Genomic DNA, 26636 nt, shown 5'->3' with positions numbered 1-26636 from the left:
ACATCATTAGAAGAACAGGCCAATATACTGGGTGAGCATTTTGCTGAAGTTTCCAGTTCGTCCCATTACACAAACACGTTCCAGAAGCACAAAGCAATAGCAGAAAAACAAAAACTTCCATTTGCAGCACGTATGCACGAGGACTACAATCAACCCATCACACTCCAGGAATTGATTAGGGTATTATCTTCTGGTAAAAAGACAGCACCAGGCCCAGATAATGTGCATTACACTATGCTTGCCCATCTCTCTGAGGCTGCCGTGCAGGCATTGTTGAAATTCTTTAACAAAATATGGACAACTGGGAATATGCCTGAGGAGTGGAAGAAAGCAGTAATAGTACTTTTCCTGAAACCCGGAAAACAACCAACAAGTCCTAACAATTACAGACCGATAGCCCTCACCAGCTGCATCGCTAAATCTTTCAAAAGCATAGTAAACATTAGACTGACCTTCACATTTGAATCGCGTCGACTCTTAGATGTACGTCAATGTGGATTTAAAGGGACACTGAGGAGAACCCTATCAAAATTTTTTTGTTAGCAGTATCTGATAGTTCGGCATTTCATGGCTTTGTTGATGCTTGTCCGGGAGTGAAAGATGCATTTATTTCAAAGAAATTTGTATTCGAAGTTGAACAATTTTTTCCCGCTGCTCCGATTCAAACTCGAGAACTCTTAAGACGACACGGAGAACTCTTATGACGACACAGAGCGGTGTGACGTGCAACGTGATGTAAACGGAGACTCTGTGATTTCTGGCCGCTAGCGGTGCGGTCTAGGAGCTGCCGAAATGAAAGCTACCGCCGCCGCACGTTGAAGGCATCTATCGGGGGTCGCCACCGTCGCTTCGTTTACGTTTGCACCGGCGTCTTGCCAGCGTTACGATGGATCCCGTTCCCGAACCCGACGGCGTAGTTCTCGCAAAAACTCTGGGCTGCATTTCAGCGACCTCAGCCCCCACAGAGCGTGCGATGCTTTTGAGGGAGCAAGGTTAGGTTAGGCGCCGGCGGGCCGTTTCCCCCTTCCTCAGTGAGCTGCCGTTGCAAACTAAATATCATAACCCCGGTGGGGGGGTCGCGAGGGGCCAGGACAAGGTCGGCGCCTTGCGCCCATCGGAGGCTGGCCGGGGCTTTGGGGCCAACGGATTGATTCCTTGAACGGCACGGTTGCACGGCGCAGCAGGCGGCGTCGAGGTCTCCCACGGTTGCAAGGGCCAAGTTATTTATTTACTTTTTTGCCACAAAAAACAAATGGGTGCTCGATGGCGGTCGCGTTTAAAGTCGGCGGCTTGAAACCAAAGCCGGCGCACGACGCTTCAACGGCTTCCGCTAGATCCAACGGGTTCACTGGATCTGGCTCTCTCGCCAACTTGCATGTACCTTCAGATATGTACTGTGAATGGATTAAAATAGCCGAGCTCGAAAAGAAGAGCTCCGCCCAACTGCCGCAGCTATTGAATATAACGCGCACCTCGCCGCGGAGCCAAATCAGTCTGGCCGGGCAAGCGGCAGCTGGCGCACTCGGCGCGAAATAGATACATGCTCCAATCTCCCCGCCAGTGCGGTCAGATTGCGCCGAAGCCGCCGAACGCGTCGGCGGTCAAGCGCAGTTGGAGTATAGAGGGTCTCGCTTTGACCGACGTGACCTTGCCGTGCAGCGCGCGCGCGCGGCTCGCCGCAGCATAAACGCACCTTAACAGAGCCTGCGCTTAACCGCTAACCGACGTATTCAGCGGCGGCATCCATGGGAGCCACTGAAGCCCCCCGCCCACTGACTGAATAAAAGAAAAGAAGTCCGGTGCCGAGGTTCGGAATCGAGCCAGGGCCTTCGGCGTTTGAGGCGGAAACGCTACCGCTTCGCCACGACGGCTCAAGTTAAGCCGTCAATAAAGGCACATCTAGTGAATGCACTCTTCTGATGCAGAAATCACCGCGCTTTCGCTAGTTATATCCTGGCCTAACAGAGCTAGGCCATCAGCAATTTTTCTGAACTGCCTTGTACCTTGTCTCCCGTCCCTAATAAACGATTTCCGTTAAGTAGTTTGAAGTTGACTGGCACAGCCGGGAATGTTTCGCCGGGCAAGCGTGGGAATACACAAGTGCTGCCTTGTACGATCACCGACCATCGTGCCATCATAGCTTTTCATCGACCGTGGCTATCATCTGACAAGCCTTAACAGGCTCCTTCAAAGGTTAACTAGCACTTGAAGCGGCACTTGGAGTTCCTCTGCTGTTCGGCGCTTGTAAATCGAAGCGCGTCAAAAACAAAACCACGGGACACGCAAAGCTCATAGACGCGAAGCGCCATAACAAATCGAAACTCTCCTGGCTGCCTGTGGCGCCGCCAAGCATCCATTTTCTTTGCTTCCAATATTCAGGTTGTCTTTTGCCTGCCTTCCTTGTGTGACAAAAGTGCACTATTGGTTTTAAAACAAAACTTACTTCTATGTTGATCTGCGCAACCTACCTTTGCTATAGCCTCAGAGATTCGCAAAACGAAATAGGATGGAAAATTCCTCCAAGGTGCACTCTTGTTCTATGGTGTCACCACGCTTTTACTTGCGAGATTGGCCTGTGGTGGCGATACCTGTATTTTGGTTCTTGCTATTTTTTACCTTACAAGAGCTTTGTTTTCAGTAAGAGCCTCGTTTTTGTGATCAGGAGCTGGTATTCTATCGATACAAGCCAACTTCAATTTCTCCCCAGTGTCCCTTTAAGAAAGCATGATTCGACCACTGATCACCTTGTCCGCCTAGAAAACACCATCCGGGAGTCATTCATCCACAAACAGCACTGTCTTGGGGTCTTCTTCGATTTGGAGAATTCCTATGATACCACGTGGAAGTTCGGCATCCTCCATGACGTAGCAGAGCTAGGGATCCGCGGCAGGATGCTGAACTGCTTGAATGACTTCCTGTCTAACCCCACATTCAGAGTCCGTCTAGGAGCAACCCTGTCAATGACATTCACCCAAGAGAATGGCATACCCCAGGGATGCATTTTAAGTACGACACTTTTCATAGTAAAAAGAATTCTCTGGCCGAAGTAATACCCAAGTCCGTAATGTATTCAGTTTATGTAGGTGACCTACAGATAGCATACACTTCTTTTAGCATACTGTCCTGCGAGAGACAAATACAAATCACCCTAAATAAACTGGCTGCCTGGGCAGAGAAAAATGGATTGAAGTTCTCTCCTCAAAAAACAGTAGCTGTTCTGTTCTCATTACGACGAGACCTACAGGTCGATCCCAATCTGTGCTTGAATCAAACCACACTGCCAGTCAAACAGGAACATAAATTTTTAGGCGTCACTTTTGACAAGAACCTTACATTTCTACCACACATTAACAACCTTAAAAAGAAAGCATCCCAAGCCCTCAATGTATTAAAGGTGCTCTCGCGAAAACGGTGGGGGTTCGTTAGAGCATGCCTATTACAAATATATCGCTCTTTGGTGCGCTCGAAACTGGACTACGGGTGCATAGTATATGGTTCAGCAAGAGCATCCTACTTGAAACGACTGGACCCTGTTCATATTCTTGGTCTGCGCCTATCAACTGGAGCATATAGAACATCTCCGGTAAATAGTCTTTATGTTGAAGCTAATGAGCACACACTAGAGGATAGAAGAGTCATACTTACATGCACGTACATCCTAAAAACCCGTTCTCTTCCAAAACATCTCTGCTATCCCATTGTTACCAAGTGCCCATCTAGAACATTATTCAATAATAAACCACATTTTATCAGACCACTAATAATGCGCTTTGAAGATTAATGGGAAGAGTTAGCAGTGCTGGACGCCCTACCGAATATTGCACAAAGACATGAATATCTGCCACCATGGTACAGCCTCCCTTCGGTGTGTGACTTCACACTGACACACATAAACAAAGAGGAAATGCCACACAAGCACATAACTGCAAGAGTTCTTTGCACTACAAGAAAAATATGACACCTACACTGAATTTTACACTCATGGCTCAAAAACAGAAAGTCATGTCGGAAGTGCAGTAATTCAAGGAAAAAACGAAAAAATGATACGATTGCCACAGTATGCATCGGTATTTACTGCGGAGTGTTATGCCATCTTCCCCCACTAGGGAGCTTACCCCTTGTCTAGATAGTCAGCCATGTCGAAACGGAGGCGGTAACAGGTTTTCCGCTGGATGAAGATGAGGAAAGTTGACAGGTTTTTCATGGCCCATCTGTGAGCTTTATTTACATACCTACAGCACCCTTGCAGGCTTTAGTACAGGGGAAAGAGAAAAACAATGAGTGCACAGATGATATAATACAAATTCAGCTGCAAATTCAAAGGCATGAAACAAGCAGTGAAAATAGAACGGTACATATACACGTTGTCTTGATATTTGCGCCGCTTAATCAACCTGTGTCATAGTAAGTGGAAAAACAGGCGTTAAAAGCTATTTGAAGTCGAGAGTGTGACGGAATCCCGTCTGGCCGGGGGGATACATTTCAAAACAAAGAGACGCCGACCAGTAAAACGAAAAAATTGTATTGACGTTTCGGCGCCCAGAACGGGGGCCTTGTTCACAATGGAAACACACCAAGAGGGTTCGTCTTTTTAAAAGCTATAGTAATCGCCGTAAAGATCGCGCGTAAATCGGGTTAAGATTGCCCTCGTTACGATTAAGCGTGTGAGCCGTTGTCTGTATCACCAGGGACTCGAGATGAAGCCGTGATGTTGTCAGTTTCTCTTTTTCGATGATTCTTGCTTTTTCCCAATCTATTCTGTGATTTGCCGTCACCGCGTGCTCTGCCAAGGCGTCACTCCCACATGGTTCTTTCATTGCATCAAAACTGCGGCTGAAGCCTCCTCACAAGGAGCTCCACTGTAAAGAATGCCCTTACCATTTTGGAACAGTTCTGCTTCGACGGTGTCCATTGCTTCCAATCTTCTTTTTTCAGGTCATTTGGTAATTCGAATTAACGAGCTATTACTGTATTACAGGGGGAGAGGTGCGAAGATATTCCTCTGCTTAATGGCTTTCTTTAGGATGCAACTGTGGCAGAATTGCTGCTTTTGGCACCGCAGGCGCAAGTGTTATGTTTGTGGCACAGTGACTTCCAGTGGACACAGTTCATCAAGGATGCCATCGGGGAGCCAGAGCAGCCTGCATTCACTTTCGTAACTGAGATGGGGAGGGGCTCTCTGCTCCCCGACTTGGTCAGCCTCATCTCTGGGTGTGTGAAACTAAACAGATATGTTTTTTATATCTGGTCCCGCAAAAGTTGCATTGAAGCAGATGTGTGCTCCGATTCTTTCAGCCCAAGTTTCTTTGTTACCTTCAGGGTACACTCGGCGATAGTTTTTGCTGACAATGAACCACGGAAAGAGTGTTCATGACATTCTTCCAGGCTGCATGACCATAGGGTTTCTTACTATTACCTGGAGGGAAAGCTGGTGCCCCGCCTATGGCAGTTTGCATGGAGCTTCCTCGAGACCACTTATTCAGCCACCGTGGGTGCTGAATAAGCATCATGGGCCGGTGTGCTACCGACTGCAGAACCTCAACTTTTGGCCGGAAAAATAATGCATAAATAATTGCTGTTTGATGATCAAGAATGCCCTAACATTTTTTTAAAGGATCTTTATTAAGGAATAATATCAGGTTCTAGTAAATAAGGTCAACGATCTAGAAGATCAGTCTTGCAGGTGCAATTTGCTTTTCTATGGTTCTAAAGATAAAGATGAGCATGAAACATACGAAACATCTGAAAAATTAGTTTAAGGCATCCGCCGTACTACATTGGAAGTTGATCAGGTAGGAGTAGAAAGGGCTCACAGAAATAGGAAGTTTACAACTGGGAAATGTCACCCAATTATTGCAAAATTTTCTTTGTTCAAAGCTAAACAACAAGATAAAAATCGTTATCTCTGAAGACATCTCTGAATATGCCAGAAAAAAAAGAAAGGCATTGTAGGACTACACTATGATGTACTGTACCTTAATAAAGGGAAGTATAGGATTGATGAGCAAAGCGGTCAGACTGTTCGGGCTTGCCGACAGAAAAAGATTTCTCAAGAATCTTTATTGTCCTTTCTTGTAGTAGACTGCAGAAGCATAAATTTTTTATTTTTATTTATTTATTTATTTAGCAAATACTGCCGGCCTGTGTTACAGGCCTTAGGCAGGAGTGGGGTACAAACATATTGATAAAAATAACAAGTACATTGCAAAAGAAGCAGATAGCGAACAGAGCAAAAACCAGTACATACAACATAAAATCGATTACAAAGACATAGAACATATAATACGAACCTAGAACCTATACATCCTTCAGAGCTTGTAAAAATAAATCCACCGATTCGCAATTGACAACATCAGCAGGTAAACCATTCCACTTAATGATAGTATGGGGAAAGAACGAATACTTAAATACATTAGTTTTGCATGAAAACGCGGCAACTTTCTTAGTATGGTAAGAGCGTGTAGGGTGTCAAGATGTGTGCTCAACTAAAATTCCTTCCTCTATTGTTAGTTTATTGTGATAATACAAGTAGAATAACTTTAATTTTTCTCGATGACGACGCATGGCCAGGTGTTCAAGTCCTGCGGTTTGCAGTAGGGCTGTTGGGGAAATATTCCAACTGTAACAATTAAAGATAAATCTAGCAGCTTTGCGTTGGACATTTTCTATTTTAAGTTTGTTACTTTCGGTCCAGGGATCCCACACTGCCGCAGCATATTCCAACATTGGCCGAACAAATGTTTTGTAAGCTAAAAGCTTTATTTCTTGTGTGGAATGTGCCAGCGTTCTTCTCAAGTAGTGCAGTTGTCTTAGAGCTTTTTTTTCTATATACGATATGTGCTCGTTCCATTGAAGGTCTGAGGCTATCTGAATTCCTAAGTATTTAAAAGCGTTGACAACTATGAGGGGCTCATTGGCTAAGCGGTATGTAAAACTAAAAGGATTCTTTTTACGTGTCACAGTCATCGCTACTGTCTTGTTGGAATTCAAAGTCATTTGCCACGTGGAGCACCATTTTTCTACTGCAGACAGTGAATCGCTTAAAAGGAGTTGATCTTCAGGGCTAGAAATTTCTTGATAAAGTATGCAATCGTCTGCGAAAAGCCGTATTTTAACATGTACGTTGTGAACTATGTCATTAATAAATACTAGAAAGAAAAGGGGACCCAAGACTGAGCCCTGCGGAATACCGGATCCTACTGGGACAGCATCAGAGAGGACACCATCAACAACCACACTTTGACGTCTATGCGAAAGATAGGCTTCGATCCATGAGAGTAGGCACTCGTGTTTCAGTATAGGTTTTAACTTCTGCAGTAATTTTTGATGAGACACACGATCGAATGCTTTCTCGAAATCAAGAAAAACAATATCAACTTGATTATGCCTATCTAGTGCTGCCGCTAAATCGTGGACTGTTGCAATAAGCTGTGTTACTGTGGAGAGACCGCGACGGAACCCGTGCTGGCGATTATCAAGGACGTGGTTCTCCTCGAGAAAGTTAGTCAAGTGTTTACAGATGATGTGTTCAAGCAATTTTACTGAAGTGCACAAAAGAGAAATTGGCCGGTAGGAAGAAGGTGCTGATTTGTGTTGGTCTTTGGGAATCGGGGTGATTTTTGCGTGTTTCCAATCACTTGGCAATTCAGAGCAGTTTAGTGATTTCCTAAATATTAAAGTTAAATATTTGGCGGACCATTCAGCGTACCGTACCAGAAAGGCTTTAGGTATTTCGTCAATCCCTGGTGACTTCTTTGTGTCCAAGTTAAGCAGAAGAGCTAGCACACCTTCCTCAGTTATGCAAATGTCACTGATTGGTGCCAGATCATCAAAGGAAGAAAAATGTGGCTTGCAGCCGTCATCGTGAGTTAATATCGAGCTGAAGTACTGGTTGAGCGCCTGTGCTGTTCCTAACTTGTCGTGCATACCTGCACTATCTGCAGAAAGGCCAAGAATCAATTTCTTGCGTGGCGCGAGATGTTGCCAGAACTTGCTTGGAGAAGAAACAAGGAAATTTTTCATACGTACAGTGTGGAATTGGTGTTTGGCTGTATTGATAGCGTTCCGCAACGACAGGCGTAGCATGGAAATCTTATCTGCAGTGGCCGATGAAGGATGCTTTGAGTGTTGTTGTCTCGCTTTCTTAAGCTTACGTCCCAGACGCGCGATATCTTTTGTCATCCAAGGATTGCTAGTGCGCAAAATTTTCCGTTTTCTTGGCACAAAATCACTTATACATCGGTGAACTAAGTTTTTGAAGAAGCACCACATGTGCTCAACAGAGGTACTCTGTGTTTCGTACAAACAGGAAAAGGAAGAAAAGGAAGTGTCTAGTGCATCTAAGATATCGACATCACTTGCACGTGAGAAGATCGGGATAGTTGTCTCTCTCTTCTGAAGCTTTGATATAGGGCGCAACTGCAAAGATAAACTTGACATTTTATGGTCTGATATTCCCTCTAAGACAGACACAAGTGGTGTTCGGCGTAGCAGGTTGCCAGAAACAAGAAACAGGTCCAGAACTGATTGAGAGTCGTTTTGTACACGGGTGGGCTCAGTGACTAGTTGTATCAAGTTATGAAAGAACACTACATCGAGAAATAGTTGGGAGGCACCAGTGAGAGCCACCGGAGTATCGGGCAACCAATTTATTGACGGAAAGTTGAAATCACCCATCAATAACAAATTGGCTGAGCGGATTTCATTTCGGCATAGGAATTCATTAAGCTTTTCTAGAAATATGTTATTCGAATTCGGGGGACGGTAGAATCCTCCAATAATTAGATGACATTCCTCAAGGAATACTTTGAGTATAACACTTTCTAACCACTCTATGTTTGGCAACCTTGAGATCCGCAGGGACTCTTTGTATATTATGGCAACGCCACCACCGCGGCCATCTCTGTCGCTCCGGAAAATGTTATAACCACAAGGTGTTATTTCACAATCATAAATATCAGGATGCAGCCACGTTTCTGTCACGACTACAACGTGAGGATTATGTGCCAGGACAATGCTCTCTATGTCAGTTACTTTATTCAAAATGCTTCGGGCATTGACGTTGATACAACGGAAGGTCTTATTAGAGCAATCATCTATTCATTGTGACCGTTCTGAACTGCGGCGTTCTTCGATTATAGGAACTCTTTTCTTCAGAGTGCTGTCCCACTGAAACACTTCGTCTTTTTTTTTAATCTTATCGTATACTAGTTTTACTTTCTTGCCTTCTTTTCTCTCCTCAGCTGTGCTATCCCAGAGGTATTTTCGAATAGTTCTTGTGGCATTGGAAAAGTCGTTAGATACAGAAATGCTCTTTCCTTTCAACTTGTGGCAATTCTTGAATATGTTTATTTTTTCACGGTGGTCGATTAGTTTAATGCTTACTGGTCGCGATTTATTGGTTTGTTTGCGCCCTTATCAGTGAATTCTCTCTATCGAAGACACCTCTACACCTAATTTTTCTTGAAATAAGTTTACTACTGCCTCCGAAAGTGATTCAGAAGTCTCATCGACCATTTCAGTCATGCCATATATGATAACATTGTTGCGGCGACTCCTGTCTTCAAGATCGACCAGTTTTTTTTCCAGGCTCTGAATAGTGCTTTCCATTTCAGTAATTTTACTGCCTAATTCCTTTATAGTTGACACGGATTCATCTACCTGCTTTAACTTTGCTTCTATACCATCCAAGCGGTTATGAATAGCTTTTTGTCCTTCGAGTAACTTTTGGAGCAGCTCTTCTGTATTACCAGGCCCAGGGTTACACTTGACATCTCCGCAAAGCATGAGAAGATCAACAAAAACATTCCTAATGCGCGAACATAAAGTACACACACTGTGAGGGCACATCAGCTGGACGAGGCAACGATCACTGGTTCGAATAGAGCCATATTTGTTACTGACCTGCGTAAAAAGCAGAAATGGGTTCATGGCGATGTTGGCGGACGGCCAGCCGATGTGCCCACTAAAGGAATCCCAGATCGGACCGCTCCTTATGTAGGGCGAAGACGATGACGTGCGAGGGGGCGGTGTCCAGGCGTTGGTGTCGATACGGCATGACTTTCCGCGTGCGCAGGCTCCGATCAGGTGAGTCTGATAGGTTCGGCACACTGCTTCTTCCGTTGCGCTGTCCGTCAGAGCAGTTCCTAGCGTCAATATCTGCGTAAAAAGCAGAAATGGGTTCATGGCGATGTTGGCGGACGGCCAGCCGATGTGCCCACTAAAGGAATCCCAGATCGGACCGCTCCTTATGTAGGGTGAAGACGATGACGTGCGAGGGGGCGGTGTCCAGGCGTTGGTGTCGATACAGCATGACTTTCCGCGTGCGCAGGCTCCGATCAGGTGAGTCTGATAGGTTCGGCACACTGCTTCTTCCGTTGCGCTGTCCGTCAGAGCAGTTCCTAGCGTCAATATCTGCGTAAAAAGCAGAAATGGGTTCATGGCGATGTTGGCGGACGGCCAGCCGATGTGCCCACTAAAGGAATCCCAGATCGGACCGCTCCTTATGTAGGGCGAAGACGATGACGTGCGAGGGGGCGGTGTCCAGGCGTTGGTGTCGATACGGCATGACTTTTCGCGTGCGCAGGCTCCGATCAGGTGAGTCTGATAGGTTCGGCACACTGCTTCTTCCGTTGCGCTGTCCGTCAGAGCAGTTCCTAGCGTCAATATCTGCGCAAAAAGCAGAAATGGGTTCATGGCGATGTTGGCGGACGGCCAGCCGATGTGCCCACAAGGTAGATGATTTATGCAGCCTAATCAATATGACCAAGGCATCGGTGGTTCTTGGAATGGAATCATGGCTTCACAGTGGAATCAGTCTAGTGAGGTGTTTCCAGAAAACTACACTTGTTACCGTAAAGACAGTAAAGATGGTCACGGTGATAGTGTTTTTATTTTATTCAGCCAGTCACTGTATTCTCATGGATTAGATATTAATGTTGGAACATGTGAGGCTGTAAGGGCAGAAATAAGGCTCTGTTATGGAAAGTCTGTCTATGTGTTCATTTAATAGGCTGGCGGAAAGTAAGGTTACAGTTCTGTCTGATCTGTCGGAAGCATTAGAAACGTTTAATGCTGACAGTTTAGTAATTGGTGAACATTTCAACCTGCCGGAGATTGCTTGGTCACCAATATATTCCACATCCAGGACAAATTCTACGGCAAGCAATGAGATGTTAAGGATATGTAGGTCGTTCGCATTATCCCTAGTAGTTTTTCAGCCAACGTGTGGCGTCAGTGTGTTAGATCTACTCCTTACTAACATTCCAATGGCAGCACAGCCTCTACTTGTTAAACCCGGAATCAGTGGTCACGGTGCTGTTCTTATTGACATGAAGCTGCAATATCCGAAAGTCTTGGATACTGGTTCTAGGCGTATTGCTACCAGAAGGCTCGAACAGCAGAAACCTCACTTGCATTGGATAATTACTTAGACTTATTTGAAACGCTACCGGAGTCACTAAATATAAACGATTTATGGAACATATTCATTGATAAAATAAAGAAACTGCAGGACATATATCTTCCATCCTGGGTGATAACGCCATGCTGCAGCAGAAGTAAGCCCTGATGCAACAGAAAGGTGCGTGTTGCAGCCAATAAAAGAAAACAAGCTTATGCAGTTTTCATAAAGAATCCATCACAGATGCAAAAAGATAAGCTTCTGCTGTCAATAAAGGAAATGAGTACGGTGGTGAATGAAGCAAAGGGTCAATGCATTCAAAAATGCCGAAAAAGTTATGGCAGTTTTTAAATGAAATGGAAAGGATGATCTGTCTGTCCCAGTGCTTAAACGTGATAGTGCTGGAGTAAGTGATAATCTCGATAAAGCAAACTGTTTGAATGCCTTCTTTAGTTCTGTGTTATCTACACATGTTGGTTCCAATGACACTGCACGGCTTGGTGCATTCTGCACTGAGCCAATTGATTTCATTCTTTTTGACCAGCGTGGAATTATGATGCTTGCTAAAAGGATTGAAAGTGTCAAAAGCCATTGGACCTAATGGGTTATCAAATGCCTTGCTTTCATCTTGTGCAAGGTCTCTGACGAAATATCTCTTATCTTCTTTTTTCAAAGTTACTTGAAGACAAGTGGGCAAATGATTTGCCCAGTGATTGGAAAATGGCGTATGCCAATTCATGATTAAAGAATTAAGTTGGGCTAGTTGGTGCTTTTGATCCACAGACTGTGACATATTACCGGCGTTAAAATACACACAAAGGACAGTCCTGTCCTGTGTATTTCTGCTCTCTGTCCTTTGTGTGTATTTTAACGCTGGTAATATGTCACAGTCTGTGGCTGCCGATTCATAAATCGGGGCCATGTAATCTGGTTTCAAATTGTCGCCCAGTGTTCCCTACAAGTGTAGCTTGCAAGGTTTTGGAGCATATATTTTTTACAAATATTGTACACCATCTTAAGTTTTCCCTCATAAGTAATAACCAACATGGGTTTTCTAGTGGATTTTCATGTGTCACACAGTTAACTGAACTTTCCATGATATAGCTAGCTCTTTAGATAAAGGAGTTTCTGTTGACTGCATGTTCCTTGACTTCATGAAAGCATTTGACGTTGTACCACATACATTATTACTAGAAAAATTATCATTGTATAACAGTAACAGTAAAGTAATAGCAGGGATGAAAGCATACCTTCATTTAAGAAAACTAAACGTGGTGGTTAGTGGTACCGGATGAAATTGCTGTAACCTCAGGTGTCCCACAAGGGTCAGTTCTAGGACCACTTTTATTTGTCATTTTTATAAATTACATTTTTGCTGGTGTATCGTCTTCATTGAGGCTTTTCGCAGATGACTGTGTTTCGTACCCAACTGTTGCTCATCCTGGTAAATGTGTGGTAAATGTGGGTTAAATGTGATGTGATGCTTTGCAGTGTGACGTTGTCAGAATTTTTAAATGGGCACGACAATCTCTGGAAAAGTGTCCGTATGTGTTTTACTAAAAAAAGTTACCTTGTAATTTTCTTTACAGCATTAACTCTAATAAGGGAGTAAGTACTCATTGGCATCCACCCGAGTGCAGCCATACGGCTACAAAGGAAAGCTATACAGCTTTCTCAGAAACTTCGTAGTTAAAGAAAAATTCTTCCTGGTTCGGGGTTCGAACCCGGGACCGCCGCTTCACCGGAGCAGTTGCTCGACCAACTAGGCTAACCAGGATGGCAAGCTATCGTAGGGCGAGAGCGAATTGATCAATCACTCGAAGTGGGAGTGGTGTTGATCAAATGCTTAGGGGAATCCCCCACAGTGGAGTAGATTTGTAATAAGGGAGTAATTATTACTCATTGGCATCCACCCGAGCACAGCCATACGAGCTTGCCGTCCCGGTTAGCTCACTTGGTAGAGTGACTGCTTCGATGAAGCGGTGGTCCCGGGTTTGAACCCCGTACCAGGACAAATTTTTCTTAAACTACGAAGTTTCTGAGAAAGCTGTATAGCTTTCCATTGTAGCTTTCGGTGTAGCCGAAGACTTTGGCGCGGGGCACACCATTGTCTTCTGTGCGTGGGGTGCGCCATGGACAGAATGACACATCTCAGTAACGCCACTCTGTGTCCCGCCCCAGGTAGCTCAACGGCCCATGATGCTTTGAGCGTCCATGGTGGTCCAGGTGCAGCGCCGCCAGCTTTCCCTCTAGTTAAGAGTAACGAACTCAGTGCATGCAGGTGCAGCTTAACTTGATTCCACTGCTGAAGCAGCTGGCATGTCATCTGTAGTAACCAGATGTGCCTCGTAAATTTGTTGTAATCAAGGAAACTGTGCATTCTTTGACCTTCAATGTTGAAAGTTGGTTCAAAGTGAACAAAGGAGAATCTCAGGGCAAGCGCCTTTTTGATTAATGTTGGTGTTAGAAATATTGTCATGAATATTGTCACTATACTACTACCATAAAATTCTGAGCAAGCGCCTCCAACCCCGCGAGTCGAAATTTCTGGAAAAGTAGTGGGGGGGGGGCTATCCCCGATTGGTGCTGAAATTCAAGATGACGGCGACATTTTCCTCCCAGAAGAAAAAAAGCGAAGTGCACATGTATTTAAAACACCCTGCCGTTCTTTCCCGCTTGAATAACGCGTCATCCACGCAATTTACTAAACACCGGCGCGCCATTAGCCAACTTTCTTCGAAGTTATGCTTTCCCGTAGCAACTTCTCGAAATTCTTGTCCCATTCCCGTATCCGTTTCCGGTCGAACTTGAAGTTTCGAGACGTTTGGCAAACGTTCCTTCCGTTTTCCCAATGCCATTGTATGACCTCAAGTTTCTTTGCTATTGTGTACGAATGCATTGCCGACTGGACAACGCCAAAACAAGACAAATGGCGCGCGGCAAATGGGCATGTGAATGGCTTGAAACGCAGGATTGGATTGGATTGGATTCTTGGACAGGGTGGGGCAGGCCAGTGTTGCCTGGGCGCGGTGCGTGATAAGCATAGAGTTTCTTACTATTAACTAGAGGGAAAGCTGGCGGCACTGCACCTGAACCACCAAGGGTGCTTAAAGCATCATGGGGCGATGAGCTACTTGGTGCGGGACAGCCGGTTTTTTTCACGAACAGAGTGGCGTTACTGAGGTGCCATTCCGTCCACGGCGCAGACGACTTTGGCGCAAACGTAGTGCGCAAAAGCCATAGTAGCGAAAACGCAGCAGCACACGACGCCAATAAAAGGTTTTTGGTTTCCGAAGTGCCATTAAAAAATCTCTTAAAGTGTTAAAACGACATTTTTTCTGCATATTTCTTTTTAAAAGTGTGCCTGTTAAGTACAAAATATTGGCTTTTGTGGTCTGCATTACTTGGCCAATAGGAGAGTATGCCATCGCTTATTTTGGGCAAACTTTACATTTACATGCTTTCCTGCTCGTTTGTTGCAATTTATAGACAGGATATTGAATGTTAGCGCATTCTTGGTTGTCGAACAGCTTTTGGTTTCTCATTATTTTCTGGCCAAAAGTTGTGGTTCTGTAGTTGGTAGCTCTCCGCCCCACGATGCTTAGAGCGCCCATGGTGGCTCAGGTGGCCTCGAGGAAGCTCCATGCAGACTCCCATTGACGGGGCGCCAGCTTTCCCTCTAGTTAATAGTAAGAAACCCTATGGTGATATGGGCGCGGAGAGGGAGGAGGGGGCGGGGAAATGTGAAATTAACAGGGAAGTTAGGGGGGACCCTTGCATGGGTGGAGGCGCTTGTTCGGAATTTCACGGTATATTCTTCAGCTGCGCAGGAGGAGGAGAGGGTGTCTGCATAGCTTCTGCCCCATTGCCAGGCAAAAGAGGGTGGAACCGTACCTGTGAGCTTTGCTCCTGAGGGCTGTGGATGGGGCAGTGTGAAACAGAGCCAGTGTCTCTGCTTTGCTGGCCCAGGAACTGGCCCAAGTGAAGGAGCAGTTGGCCCAGGCACAGGCCAGCCCACAGCCCACCACCAAGGTAGACCCGTCGTCATCCCCTGCCACCAACGGCCCCTCGGCAGAGAAGGAGGACAAGGTGGGACATGGGTCTCTGCCCTCCCACTTGCCGCTCTCACAGAGGCTTAGTTGTGCAGAATATTGTAGACCTCACAGCTGTCCTTTGCTTTGTGCTTCTCTCTCTCTCTCTCTCTCCTCCTCTACTGCTGCTGCCTAACCTAACCTAATCCGTGAAGCTGGACCCTTGTGAGCTGGGGCATGATGAGAGTGCGCGCCCATCGGGCGATGCACCCTGCTCTAAACACTCTAACCGAACTAAGAAGCGGGTGCGGGTGAGTGCACTTCTTCCTTCTCTTGGCTGCTCCTTTCTTACATCAAGTCTGTGTGGTTATGCAATGCCACTGCTTCTGGAACCAGAGGGAGTGACTAACGCATGTTCATCACTTAACAGTACCTGGGGCACAGCTGTAATGCTTGCTCCATTGTCATTGTAAGATTATTGGGCAGTGAAGCTTTATTGTTTCATCATCATCGTCAGCCTGACTACGCCCACTGCAGTGCAAAGGCCTCTCCCATGTCTCTCCAATTAACCCTGTCCTTTGCCAGCTGCAGCCACCGTATCCCCACAAAGTTTTTAATCTCATCTGCCCAACTAAATAACACTCCCGTTGGGGCTAGTTGATGCATGATAATAATACAGATGATCAATGTGCGCAGGGCATTGGACGAGCCACGTGCGCGGGAGAGGCAGAGTGACTGGCACTACTGTAACAACTATATTATTCTCAAACCTACGCAGATATATACATTTTTCCACACCTGCGCAAGCGAACAAGAAAATTCCAGTCATGTGAGATTTCTGGCAATGACACGAGCACAAAAACTTCAATTCGGCTGAGTGAAGTGATATGGAAGTATCACTGATGCATCCTTCAGGTTTTTTCTTAATATGAAATGCTTCGAGAGCCAGCCACACGTGTTCGTTTCTGCTCCTGCCCAGCGAGCGTATTGTTTAAAATAATGCTTACCCACAACCTGACACAAATAGTCCAGGAACCAACCCGTAAAGTCGGTTCCACAAATTCATTGTTAAATTTGCTGTTCGTCCCTTGCGACATTTTGAATTTTACTGTTTCTGTGGAACAAGGCCTGTCTGACCACCACTTGGTTAGTGCTTCATTTCCTCTAGTACGGCAAACAAAAAAGAAACTCTCATCGCCACATACTTTAAAGATTATTCACGTGCCAATGATGCCTCTCTCATTGAACATCTGGAAACCTGCCTTGATTTCGATGATGCCCATGTCTGCGCACTCTGGGGCAGTTTTAAAAAAAGTGTTTGTATTGTATCAAAACTTTTGTACCAAACAGGCACAAAAAAAAAAACCCATGGATGACACGCATTATAATTCAAATGAGGCGAAGGGTAAGACGGCACAAGAAGAAATGCGCATAATACCTGAAATGCTTAAGGAATTACTGGACAGTCTAGCACATGCCTTATAATAATAGAGATTTATTCATCACAACGATGAAAAGGGCCGAGGAAAAAAGCCAGCAAGGCTTGACGAGCCCTCGGCCCCTACATATACAAAGGCATCAGCGGAACAAAGAATACATATTGTGCAACAGTATCACAATAACAAAATTAGTACTACAAACTTTTGATGCAAACACTGAATAAAAAGGAAAAATGAAAAGATTATAAAAGCAGACTAATTTTTGAAACACAGGAAATGTTTACAAAGGTCACGGATCGGCGTACTAATTATGTCAATATTTTTATGATGTAACGTGTTTAGGTGTTTAGGCAACTGGAAGGCAATCATTTGTAATCCGTAGTTTGTTCTTGGAGTTTTAGTCTGCCACGGGGAGTGTTGTCTAGTGTTATACAGCTTCTCGCTCGGCGTTAGGGAGGCCAGTCTCCCCAAATAATCAGTATGACGAAGTAGCTCCTTCTTATATCTCGAAAGCAGTTGAAAACTATAGATGTCAAAAATTTTCATAATACATGCATCTTCAAAGTACTGGTTTGTATGCTGGTTGAAACTAAGCTGGAATATGCACCTTATCGCTTTCTTTTGAAGTAGATAAATTTTGTCTAGATTATTCAGAGTGGTCATGCCCCAGACAAGGTGACAATAATTTAAATGGGACAAAAACAACGATTAGTATATGAGCTCCTTAATCCTCGAAGGAAGCATTGTTTTCAGGCGGTATAGGTGTCCTACGACTCGAGCGAGTTTAGGCAAGATAGTATCTACATGATGGTCCCATGACATTGTTTCGTGAAAGACGACTCCAAGTGTTTTAAATTTTTCTACTATCTCAATCTCCTCTGAATTAAGTAGTAGCTTTTTATTTGTATGCAGAAGTTTATTCCTTGGTCGGAAGATAACAGCCTTGCTTTTATTCACATTTATTTTTAACCCATTTAGTTCTGTCCAGGTGTTTAGTTGGCATAAAATATTGTTTCCTTTGTCTATCAGGGAATCGCAGTCATTCGTTGAGAGGAAAATACTTGTGTCGTCTGCATAAATAAAAAACGATGCTTGGTCGGTGATGTTTACTATGTCGTTAATAAATAAGTTGAAGAGTAAAGGCCCCAATATGCTACCCTGCGGCACTCCACATTTTATATTCTTTAAAGAAGACTCAATACCATTAATGGTTGTATATTGTGCACGATTAGAAAGATAAGAGTTTAAAAGTTGCAGAGGAAGACCTCTAATTCCATACATTTCAAGCTTTCTAATCAGCAGTTCGTGATTTAGAGAATCAAATGCTTTTTTGAAATCTACGAAGGTAGCTAGCACGATATGTTTCTTTTCAAAACTGTTTAGGATATATTCTTTCTCGTGAAGAAGCGCAAGCTCAGTGGATTTATTCTTCCGAAATCCAAACTGCCATCCTGTTATAATATCATTTTTTTCTATGAATTTTTGCAGTCGAGAGAAGATAAGCTTTTCTAAGCCTTTAGAAAAGACAGGGAGCAAAGAAATAGGTCTGTAATTTCCAAGGGAGTTCTTGTCACCTTTCTTGTAAATAACTACTACTTTAGCCACCTGCATTTTATTTGGAAATATGCCCTTTAAAAAACATAAGTTGAATAAATAACTTAGTGGCGATGATAATATGTCTATAACAAACTTAATTGGCTTGACCTGGATATCGTCCGCATCACAGGCCGAACTATTAGAAAGTTCCAAAAATGCCGACACAACCTCAGCCTCAGAAACAGAATGAAGGAACAAGCTATTTTCTAAGCGATCATTAATGTAGGGGTAGTCAGTATTGTCGCAAGGCATGCTTGTGACATCTGTGAAAAAGCTGTTAAAAGCGTTCGACATAGCGGCACCCGTGAGGACATTATCGCCACATGTTATGGTTTCAATAGCGCCTTCCTTTCTCGAGGGCTTCAACAGCGAATTAAGTTTTTTCCATAGCAGGTCTGAATTGTTACTACATCCTTCAAAATATTCACAGAAATATCGATCTCTAGCAAGCCTAATATCTTTGTTTAGCTTATTTCGATAGGCTTTAAATGTTGAAAACACTGCAGGATCTCTACATTTGATAAAGTTATTGCATATTTTGTGTTTTTCCTTTATTCGCTTTAATAAATCACGTGTAATCCATGGTTTTCTTATACGTGTCGATTGCCTTTTGGTTACATATGGAAAATGCTTTGCGTACACTTTTTTCACAGTATCAATAAACAATTCATAGGCGACGTTGCAGTCTTCCATAGAATACAGCTCAGAGAAATCTGCGTTGCTAATATCATCGCGGAACATTTCTAAGCTTTTTTCAGAGACGAACTGGGTAGCGTGACATGACTTTGTTTTTTTATGGCGGTTAGTCTTTTCAACACCCATAAATATACCAAGGTGGTCACTAATGTCACATAGCAGTACTTCTGATTCAACACATGAGGTGTCATAATTTGTAATAAAGAGATCAAGTAAAGTTTCAGTAGAACAAGTAACACGAGTTGGTTTAGAAATGACATTTTCACAGTTATTGCTCTTAACCACAACATTGAAACATCGCGTATGAATATTGTCACACATCATGTCTAAATTCAGGTCACCACCAAGTATTATCTTTAACTTTTTTTCATTTATAAAGGCAAGAAAGTGGTCAATGAAATTAATGAAGTTCGAAATGTTTCCGTCTGGTGGTCGGTAGATTACAGAGAGAACCATGTCGCCGGTAATTACAGTCAATATCTCATAGTCATCACTGCAAACACAATATTGATCAAGCGTGTCAGATGTCAGTTCGTTGCTTACAAGCAAAGACACGCCGCCGCCACGACGACTGCTGCGGTTAAGAAAAAAGCTCTTATAGTGGGGCAGAATGAACGTCTCGTCATCAGACAACCAAGTTTCGGTGAACATGATAACATCATTGCTGAAATGAAATGAAGATAACAATAGCTCTATTTCCGAAAGTTTATTATTTAGCGACCGCGTATTTATATGAAAACATTTAAATAATAAATGGTACTTCAAACCAAGAACGTCTTTTAGTTCCTCAGGGAGCAGGTAGGAAAAACTCATTTTTGTTGTTCGCTTGTGTTATCCGCACTTCGAAGTGGTAGCGGCTTAGGTCACGATCTTGTCAAGATCACACTCATCTTTGATTAGATAGGCGGTTTCGCCGCTTTCTTTCCTCACGTAAATTCTACCATGTCTGTACCATGCAAAACGGAATCCATGGTCATCGGCCCACGTCTTTGCACGCTGCAACAGTTGCCTATTCCGCTTTGTGAGGTTCTCGTTCAGGTATATGCAGCACTTCTCATCTGTCCGCAGTTCGTTCCTGTTCCTAAGCCATTCATCGCGTGTGCCTTTGTTGGCAAAGCGAACAAGGATTATGGGAATTTTAGAGCCCTTAGCCGGCAGTCTGTGCAAATCGTTAACTTCCTGTTGGGTCACCGCGGGTAGCTTTATCTTTTCGGCCACTTCGTTCACTTTTGATAGCAAGTTCTCGCCTGGACAGCTCCGTGGATTTCTAGGTTGAGGGCACGGCTGTGCTGTTCTAGCGTGTTCATGTCCTCCTTTAGTTGACGTAACTCGACCTGTTGACCACCTTCTACCTTCTCGACGCGCTTTAGCAAGCTCTCGATTGTTTGGTCTTGTTTGTCCACACGAGCCAATAGCTCATCATACTTTGATGACATCATTTCCACCGAAGCCTTGAGATCAGCAACGGTCGCCTTCAGGCATGACAGTTCATTTACCTGTTTAACAAGATTTGCAAACATGATAGCATCGACTCCGTCCTCCTCGCTCTTTTTTTCTTTAGGCGTTTGCCGCGATTTGCCTGAACGACAGAGTGGGCATTTATAGCTTTTACGAGCTGCATCTCCCCTTGTGCGGACAACTGTTTCCTGCAGCCCTGAACACGCACCGACATGGAAGCTGTAAAAGCATTCAGTGCAGACAACTGATGCGTCATCAGATTCCACCGGTTCGTTGCACTTGAAGCAATTCACGGACATTTTACAAATGTGATTCAAAAGATTATTTCTTCAACACAGCCCTTCAAAACTTTTTAAAAACCGAGCCAAGTAAGTTTTGGAAATATATTAGTAAAAAAAAGAAAGCAGTCACACAAATATTGGTGAACAACACTACAGTATGTGATCCAAAGGCTGTTGCTCAGCATTTTAACAGTTATTTTTAAAGTGTATTTTCTGCCCCGAGCACATATACCGACAACAGCCGAGTGTGTTTATTTCTTACCCTGGTGTCTTTTCGATGTTACTGAACCTGAAAACCAAAACGTCATGTGGCCCTGACAACATTCCAAACGCACTTCTGCGATGCTATGCCGAAACTCTGGCTAAATTTCTTGTGATAATTTTTTGTGCTTCAATGTCAATAGGCAAAATACCTGATGACTGGGGGACAGCCAAATTGTTCCCGTTTATAAAAAAGAAGACCGTCTTCTTTTGCAGAACTACCGTCCCATATCATTGACATCCCTGTGCTGTAAGCTATTAGAACTTATACAGTGGAACCCCAATTATACGACTTTCTCGGGACCGCAAAAAAGCGTCGTAAAATGCGGGCATCGTAAAATCTGAACATAAATTATGCCTCTAAAAACACTACTTTTTTCGCGCGATGCATTTACGAGAAACTTCAATGTAAACTATTAACATACTCTGCTGGGCTTGGAAACCGAAATCATCAAAAAAGTAAATGCGATAAGAATTAATGCTGCAGTACAGGTACCAATCATGCTTTATTCAAACGGACCTTTTCGGCACTCCACTGCCCACTGCCGTGATTCCCGCCAGCCGGCGCGAACTTTAAAAAGAGTTGGTCAGTTTCTTTTGGGCCTTATTTGATCCGTGAACTTGCAAAAGCTTTCGCTCGAGTTGGGCAACGTCCAAAAGGAGGTCCTCTGTGGCGTCGCGTGAACAGATGAAGTTCCGGATGCCGTCTATGTGCCGTAGCACCTCTGCGAACGTGGTATGCACAGAAACGGCATCTGTGGAGTCGTCGTTGTCCTCGTCCGATGTCGCAGTGGTGTCGGCACTAGGCAAAGCCTCCGCGATTGCATCATCCAGCGACACCTCACCGCAGATCTCAATGTAGCCGTCGGCCTCCACGTACTTGGCGAAGGTAATGGCGAGGAGGCAGTCTCTCGCTTAAAGCCACAGTGCTTGAACGAGTTGGCGATTGTGCTTTGCGACACTGTGTTCCACGAACTGGCAATAAAATGCATGGCGTCGAGCACAGTGATCTTTTCTTTCTGACTCGCTGCGCTCCATAGCCGCCTGCCGACGCTGCACTAAGCGCTTCCGGTACCATTGCTTCATGCACTTAATGATGCCGGCATCCAGTGGCTGCAGCCGGCTTGTGCAGTTGGGTGGAAAAAAAGCAACCTTTATGTTCCTCAGGCTCGACGTATCGGGTGGGTGGCACGGTGCGTTGTCCACGAAAAGCAATATTTTCCTTGCCTTGGAACCCATTTTGCAATCCAACTGCTGCAAAAAATTGCTGAAGAGCGAACACATCATCGCGCCTTTTTGTTAAAGTTGTAGCTGTACGGCAGCGTCTTCAAGTTCTTAAAGCACCATGGCTTTGCAAATTTTCCGACAGCAAGCATGGGCAGCCTCTCGGAACCGTCCTCGTTAGCACAGAATAGTGCTGTCACCCGCTCTTTACTGCGCTTGCCACCATGACAGCTGTCACCTTTAAATGCAAGGGTTTGCTCGGGCTGCATATGGTAAAAAATACCGCTCTCATTGGCGTTGAAAACGTCGCAGGGCTTGTATGCAGCAATCATCTCCGGCAGCTACTCCATCCACTCGTTCACCGTCGAAACGTCCACGGAAGTGCTTTCTCCGCAGGAGCGGCTGTACACAATCCTGTTTCGTTTTTTAAACTGATCCAGCCACCCGTTCGATGCCTGAAAGTCGTCGATGCCCAGACGCAATGCCACAAGGTCCGCCTTTTCTTTTAGAATGGCGCCATCCACGTTGATTGCAGAGCTCCGTGCCTGATGCAGCCACCTGACTTGAACTTTTTCTAGCTTCTCATGCTGTCCTTCTTTTGCCGCTTTCCGCTTGAACCCAAACTTGTTGGCATTTTGCAATATCATCATCATCATCATCATCATTATCATTTATTTACCCTTAAAGGCCCTTGGTTTAGGGCATTACATAAGGGGGAGTAGTCGTTACATATACAATGGTACATCAAAAATCAATACAAAGTGCAGGGTTCTTGTTAAACATTAACATCATTACAAGCATCAACACTAATAAAGACACAGGATCGTCTTAAGCAAAGTTTCGGATATCTTAAAGGGGCCCCGAAACACATTTTCAGTGCATTGTTTTGCCCGTTGATTGCATAGAATGAGTTATAGTGATGCTATGAGCATCAGTCGTACCACATATACTGCGGTTTTTAATATTTTAGTTAGCTCGCAAAAGCAAATTCGTGGCGCTGATGGTGTCGCCATACAGTGGCAGTTTTTAGCAGCGGATATGACATCACTTAGTGGGAGCTTGATGCTGCTACGACACAGACTGACAAAGCGCAACGCAACTAGGACGAGTAGAAGAAACACGAAACGTAGGACAGGCGCTTCTTCACAGGACAGTTTCTTCTACTCGTCCTAGTTCCGTTGCGCTTTGTCAGTCTGTGTCGTAGCAGTATGAACCAACTAGCCCACACCAAGGTCCTCTTGGAGCTTGATGATTGGACAAGATACGTTTTGTAAAGTTATTGTGTTTTATATTACATTAACAAAACCAACTTGTTTGCCTTAGATAAAAGCGCTGTAAAGCAAGTAAAACAAAAATACACCACCAGAGGCTCTGGCTACTTTTTTATCGAAGGATTTTGCGCCTCTCTAAACATCCTACGACCTAGCACTCAACACTTATGGCTACTCTCTATGTATCTGAAAGTGGCTTTGCAAAATCGATTCGATCGAGCCATTACACTCTATAAGCGTTCGTTTCGGTCACAAGGAAGGATGCGTTCAGTTCAGTTCAGTTTATTTTTCTTAAAGACCCCCGATTTCAGGGGTATTACATAAGGGGTGGGTACAAGATTTGGATTAACACTAGTTCAAGCACGCATATATATACCGTATTTACCCGAATGTAACGCGAGTTTTTTTACCATAAACAGAAGTGAAAAGTCACCCCCCGTGTTACATTCGAATACTAGGTATAAAAATGCTAAGAAAGGCACCAAACACTCATTATTAAGCTCGCTTAATGTGCCGCATTTACGTGTGTGTCGATTGACCTGCTCCTTCAAAGTCGCGCTCTCCAAATTCAGCGGTCAACCAATACGCGAACCACGGCCAGGACGAGCCGTGAATGCGGTGCAAACGCGAAAAAGGCAGAGCAGACGGCACCAACGAGAGGGCGCCAGCAACGAGTCACCTTGAAAGGACCAAACGCGCTCGTGAGTGTCAAACGACTGGCGCGCGAAATGGACGCGCCTTTTTTTATTCTGGTGACGTAGCGGTCCGTTTGGCCACTGGCGGTGCATTCCTGGGCACTTGTTTCCACGATAGTACCACGTGACCTACGCCACCGACTGTTCGCGCAGTGCATAGCCGCATGGTCTGTGCTTTGACACGTTGGTGTGTTCCTGCCTGCTTATTGTGCCTACATCCAAAATGGCGTGCTCTCGCGCTCAGTATACCGCTGGTTTCAAGCGCAACGCCATTCTACTCACCGAAAAGGTCGGTAACTCAGCGGCCGCAAGAAGCCTGGACATCAACGAATCGACGATACGGGGATGGAGGAAGCATCGTCAGGAGTTGTTCAATTGCAACAGTCAAAGAAAAGGTTTCCGTGGGCCCAAGAAAGGCCGCTTCCCGGATTTGGAGCGTCGTCTTGCGGACTTTGTTGGTGAACAACGCTCCCGGCTTCTTGGTGTGAGCATTGAGATGCTTCAGTGCAAAGCACGTGAACTTGCACGAGACGCGGGTTTGGCGCCAAACCAATTCAAGGCATCGCGCAGCTGGATACAGAAGTTCATGCGAAGGGCCGGTTTTTCTCTTCGACGAACTACCTCGATTTGTCAGAAGCTACCCGAGGACTTCGAGTTGAAACTTCTCGCGTTTCAGTGGTATGTCATTGATCTCCGCCGATCTACGAACATGCCACTTGGACACATCGGGAATGAGGACCAAACCCCCGTGTACCTTGATATGCCAATGGTTAGGACAGTGCACAAGTCTGGTGAACACGAAGTTCGGATTAGAAGCACTGGAAACGAAAAGAATCGGATAACAGTAATGCTCGCATGTTTGGCTGATGGTTGCAAGCTCCCTCCTTTCATAATTTTTCGCCGGAAGGCTATCCCGAAAGAAAAATTTCCGAACAATGTTGTCGTGCGCTGCCACGAAAAAGGCTGGATGGACTCGGGACTCGTCATAGATTGGATTTCCAGCGTTTGGGACCGAAGGCCAGGTGCATGGCTGCATCCAGAATCAATATTGGTGCTGGATTCTTTTCGAGGTCACCTCACACCCGGCGTGAAAGAAAAGCTGCAGCGTGACCGAACGCATTTGGTTGTTATACCGGGTGGAATGACGTCCATTCTTCAGCCCTTGGATGTTTGCTTGAACAAGCCGTTCAAGGATCGCCTGCGGCAGCTGTATTGGGACTGGATTGAATGTGGATCTACCTCAACACCTGCAGGGAGACTGAAACGCCCGAGTGCATCTACTGTTGCCCAGTGGGTTTCAGCTGCTTGGTACGGGCTGCCTCATGAAACAGTCCACCGCGCATTTAAGAAATGATCTATTTCAAATGCCCTCGATGGAAGTGAGGACGATTTGTTGTGGGAAACAACTAGCCACAAAGAGGAGTCCAGCTCTGATGACAGCGACGGCGACATCAGTGGCGAGGATGAAGATAAGGCATAGTTTGCAGGTACTTCAATAAAGCTGCTCTCGACTTTTGCTATAGTTTGTTTCCTGCTTTACATTCGTGTTCTATAGTTTCGGTTCCTCGTGTTAAATTCGCGTTTTTGCGTCTTTGATCGTGCGCGTTCGCAAAGTCGACCCTCGCTTTACAATCGTGTTCTTTTTTTTTCGCGGTTTCGCCCTCGCAAAGTCGACCCTCGCGTTACATTTGGGGTCGCGTTACATTCGGGTAAATACGGTATATACACATACATAGTATACATATTCAAGTATATTCACACATGTATTTACACATATCAATGCCTATATATGTAGACCAACATACACGCATGTAAATACAAACAACACATATAAGGAAAAATCATGTACAATGTAATTGGAGATGGTCAAAATACGGATGGGCAGATTATGTCGACAATGGCAGCGGGGAGGCCGTTCCAGTCTGCCGCCATGCGAAGAAAAAACGAGGCTAAAAATGTTGATGTTCGTGAGCGTGGTCGTGAAACTTGCAGCGAGTGGCTCGTCCGGTATGATATGCGCGCTGCGGGCGTGATATATGGTGCTTGATGAAGGATAGGACTGTAAAAGAATTTGTGGTAAAGACAGAGGGAAGCGATGCGCTGACGTAAAACGAGGTCCGGAAGCCCAGATAGTGATTTCAGTGACGTGACGCTTACGTCATATGAGTACGACGAATGGATGAATCGAGCGGCGCGGTTTTGTACCACTTCAAGAGCGTCGATGAGATATGCTTGATGCGGATGCCAGACTGTTGAGGCTTATTCTAGTTTCGGTCGTACAAG

The 26636-nt window shown here is 44.8% G+C and overlaps 1 protein-coding gene across 23 annotated transcripts in view; it reads left to right on the top strand.

Annotated features, from left to right (window-relative positions):
* LOC144132260 (uncharacterized) overlaps positions 1 to 26636 on the top strand; it is a 364547-nt gene that overhangs the window by 203243 nt on the left and 134668 nt on the right. For 17 of the 23 annotated variants that reach the window (XM_077664547.1, XM_077664557.1, XM_077664555.1 and 14 more), the window contains 2 exons: positions 15371 to 15490; positions 15648 to 15743. In XM_077664547.1, coding sequence (XP_077520673.1) covers positions 15371 to 15490; positions 15648 to 15743 — 216 coding nt within the window. The remainder of the gene's footprint in view (positions 1 to 15370; positions 15491 to 15647; positions 15744 to 26636) is intronic. The other 6 variants (XM_077664563.1, XM_077664561.1, XM_077664560.1 and 3 more) reach the window with 1 other exon arrangement.

Source organism: Amblyomma americanum, chromosome 5 (assembly GCF_052857255.1).
Source record: "Amblyomma americanum isolate KBUSLIRL-KWMA chromosome 5, ASM5285725v1, whole genome shotgun sequence".
NCBI classification, from domain to species: Eukaryota; Metazoa; Arthropoda; class Arachnida; order Ixodida; family Ixodidae; genus Amblyomma; species Amblyomma americanum.
This window is presented reverse-complemented; position numbering and strand designations above follow the sequence as displayed.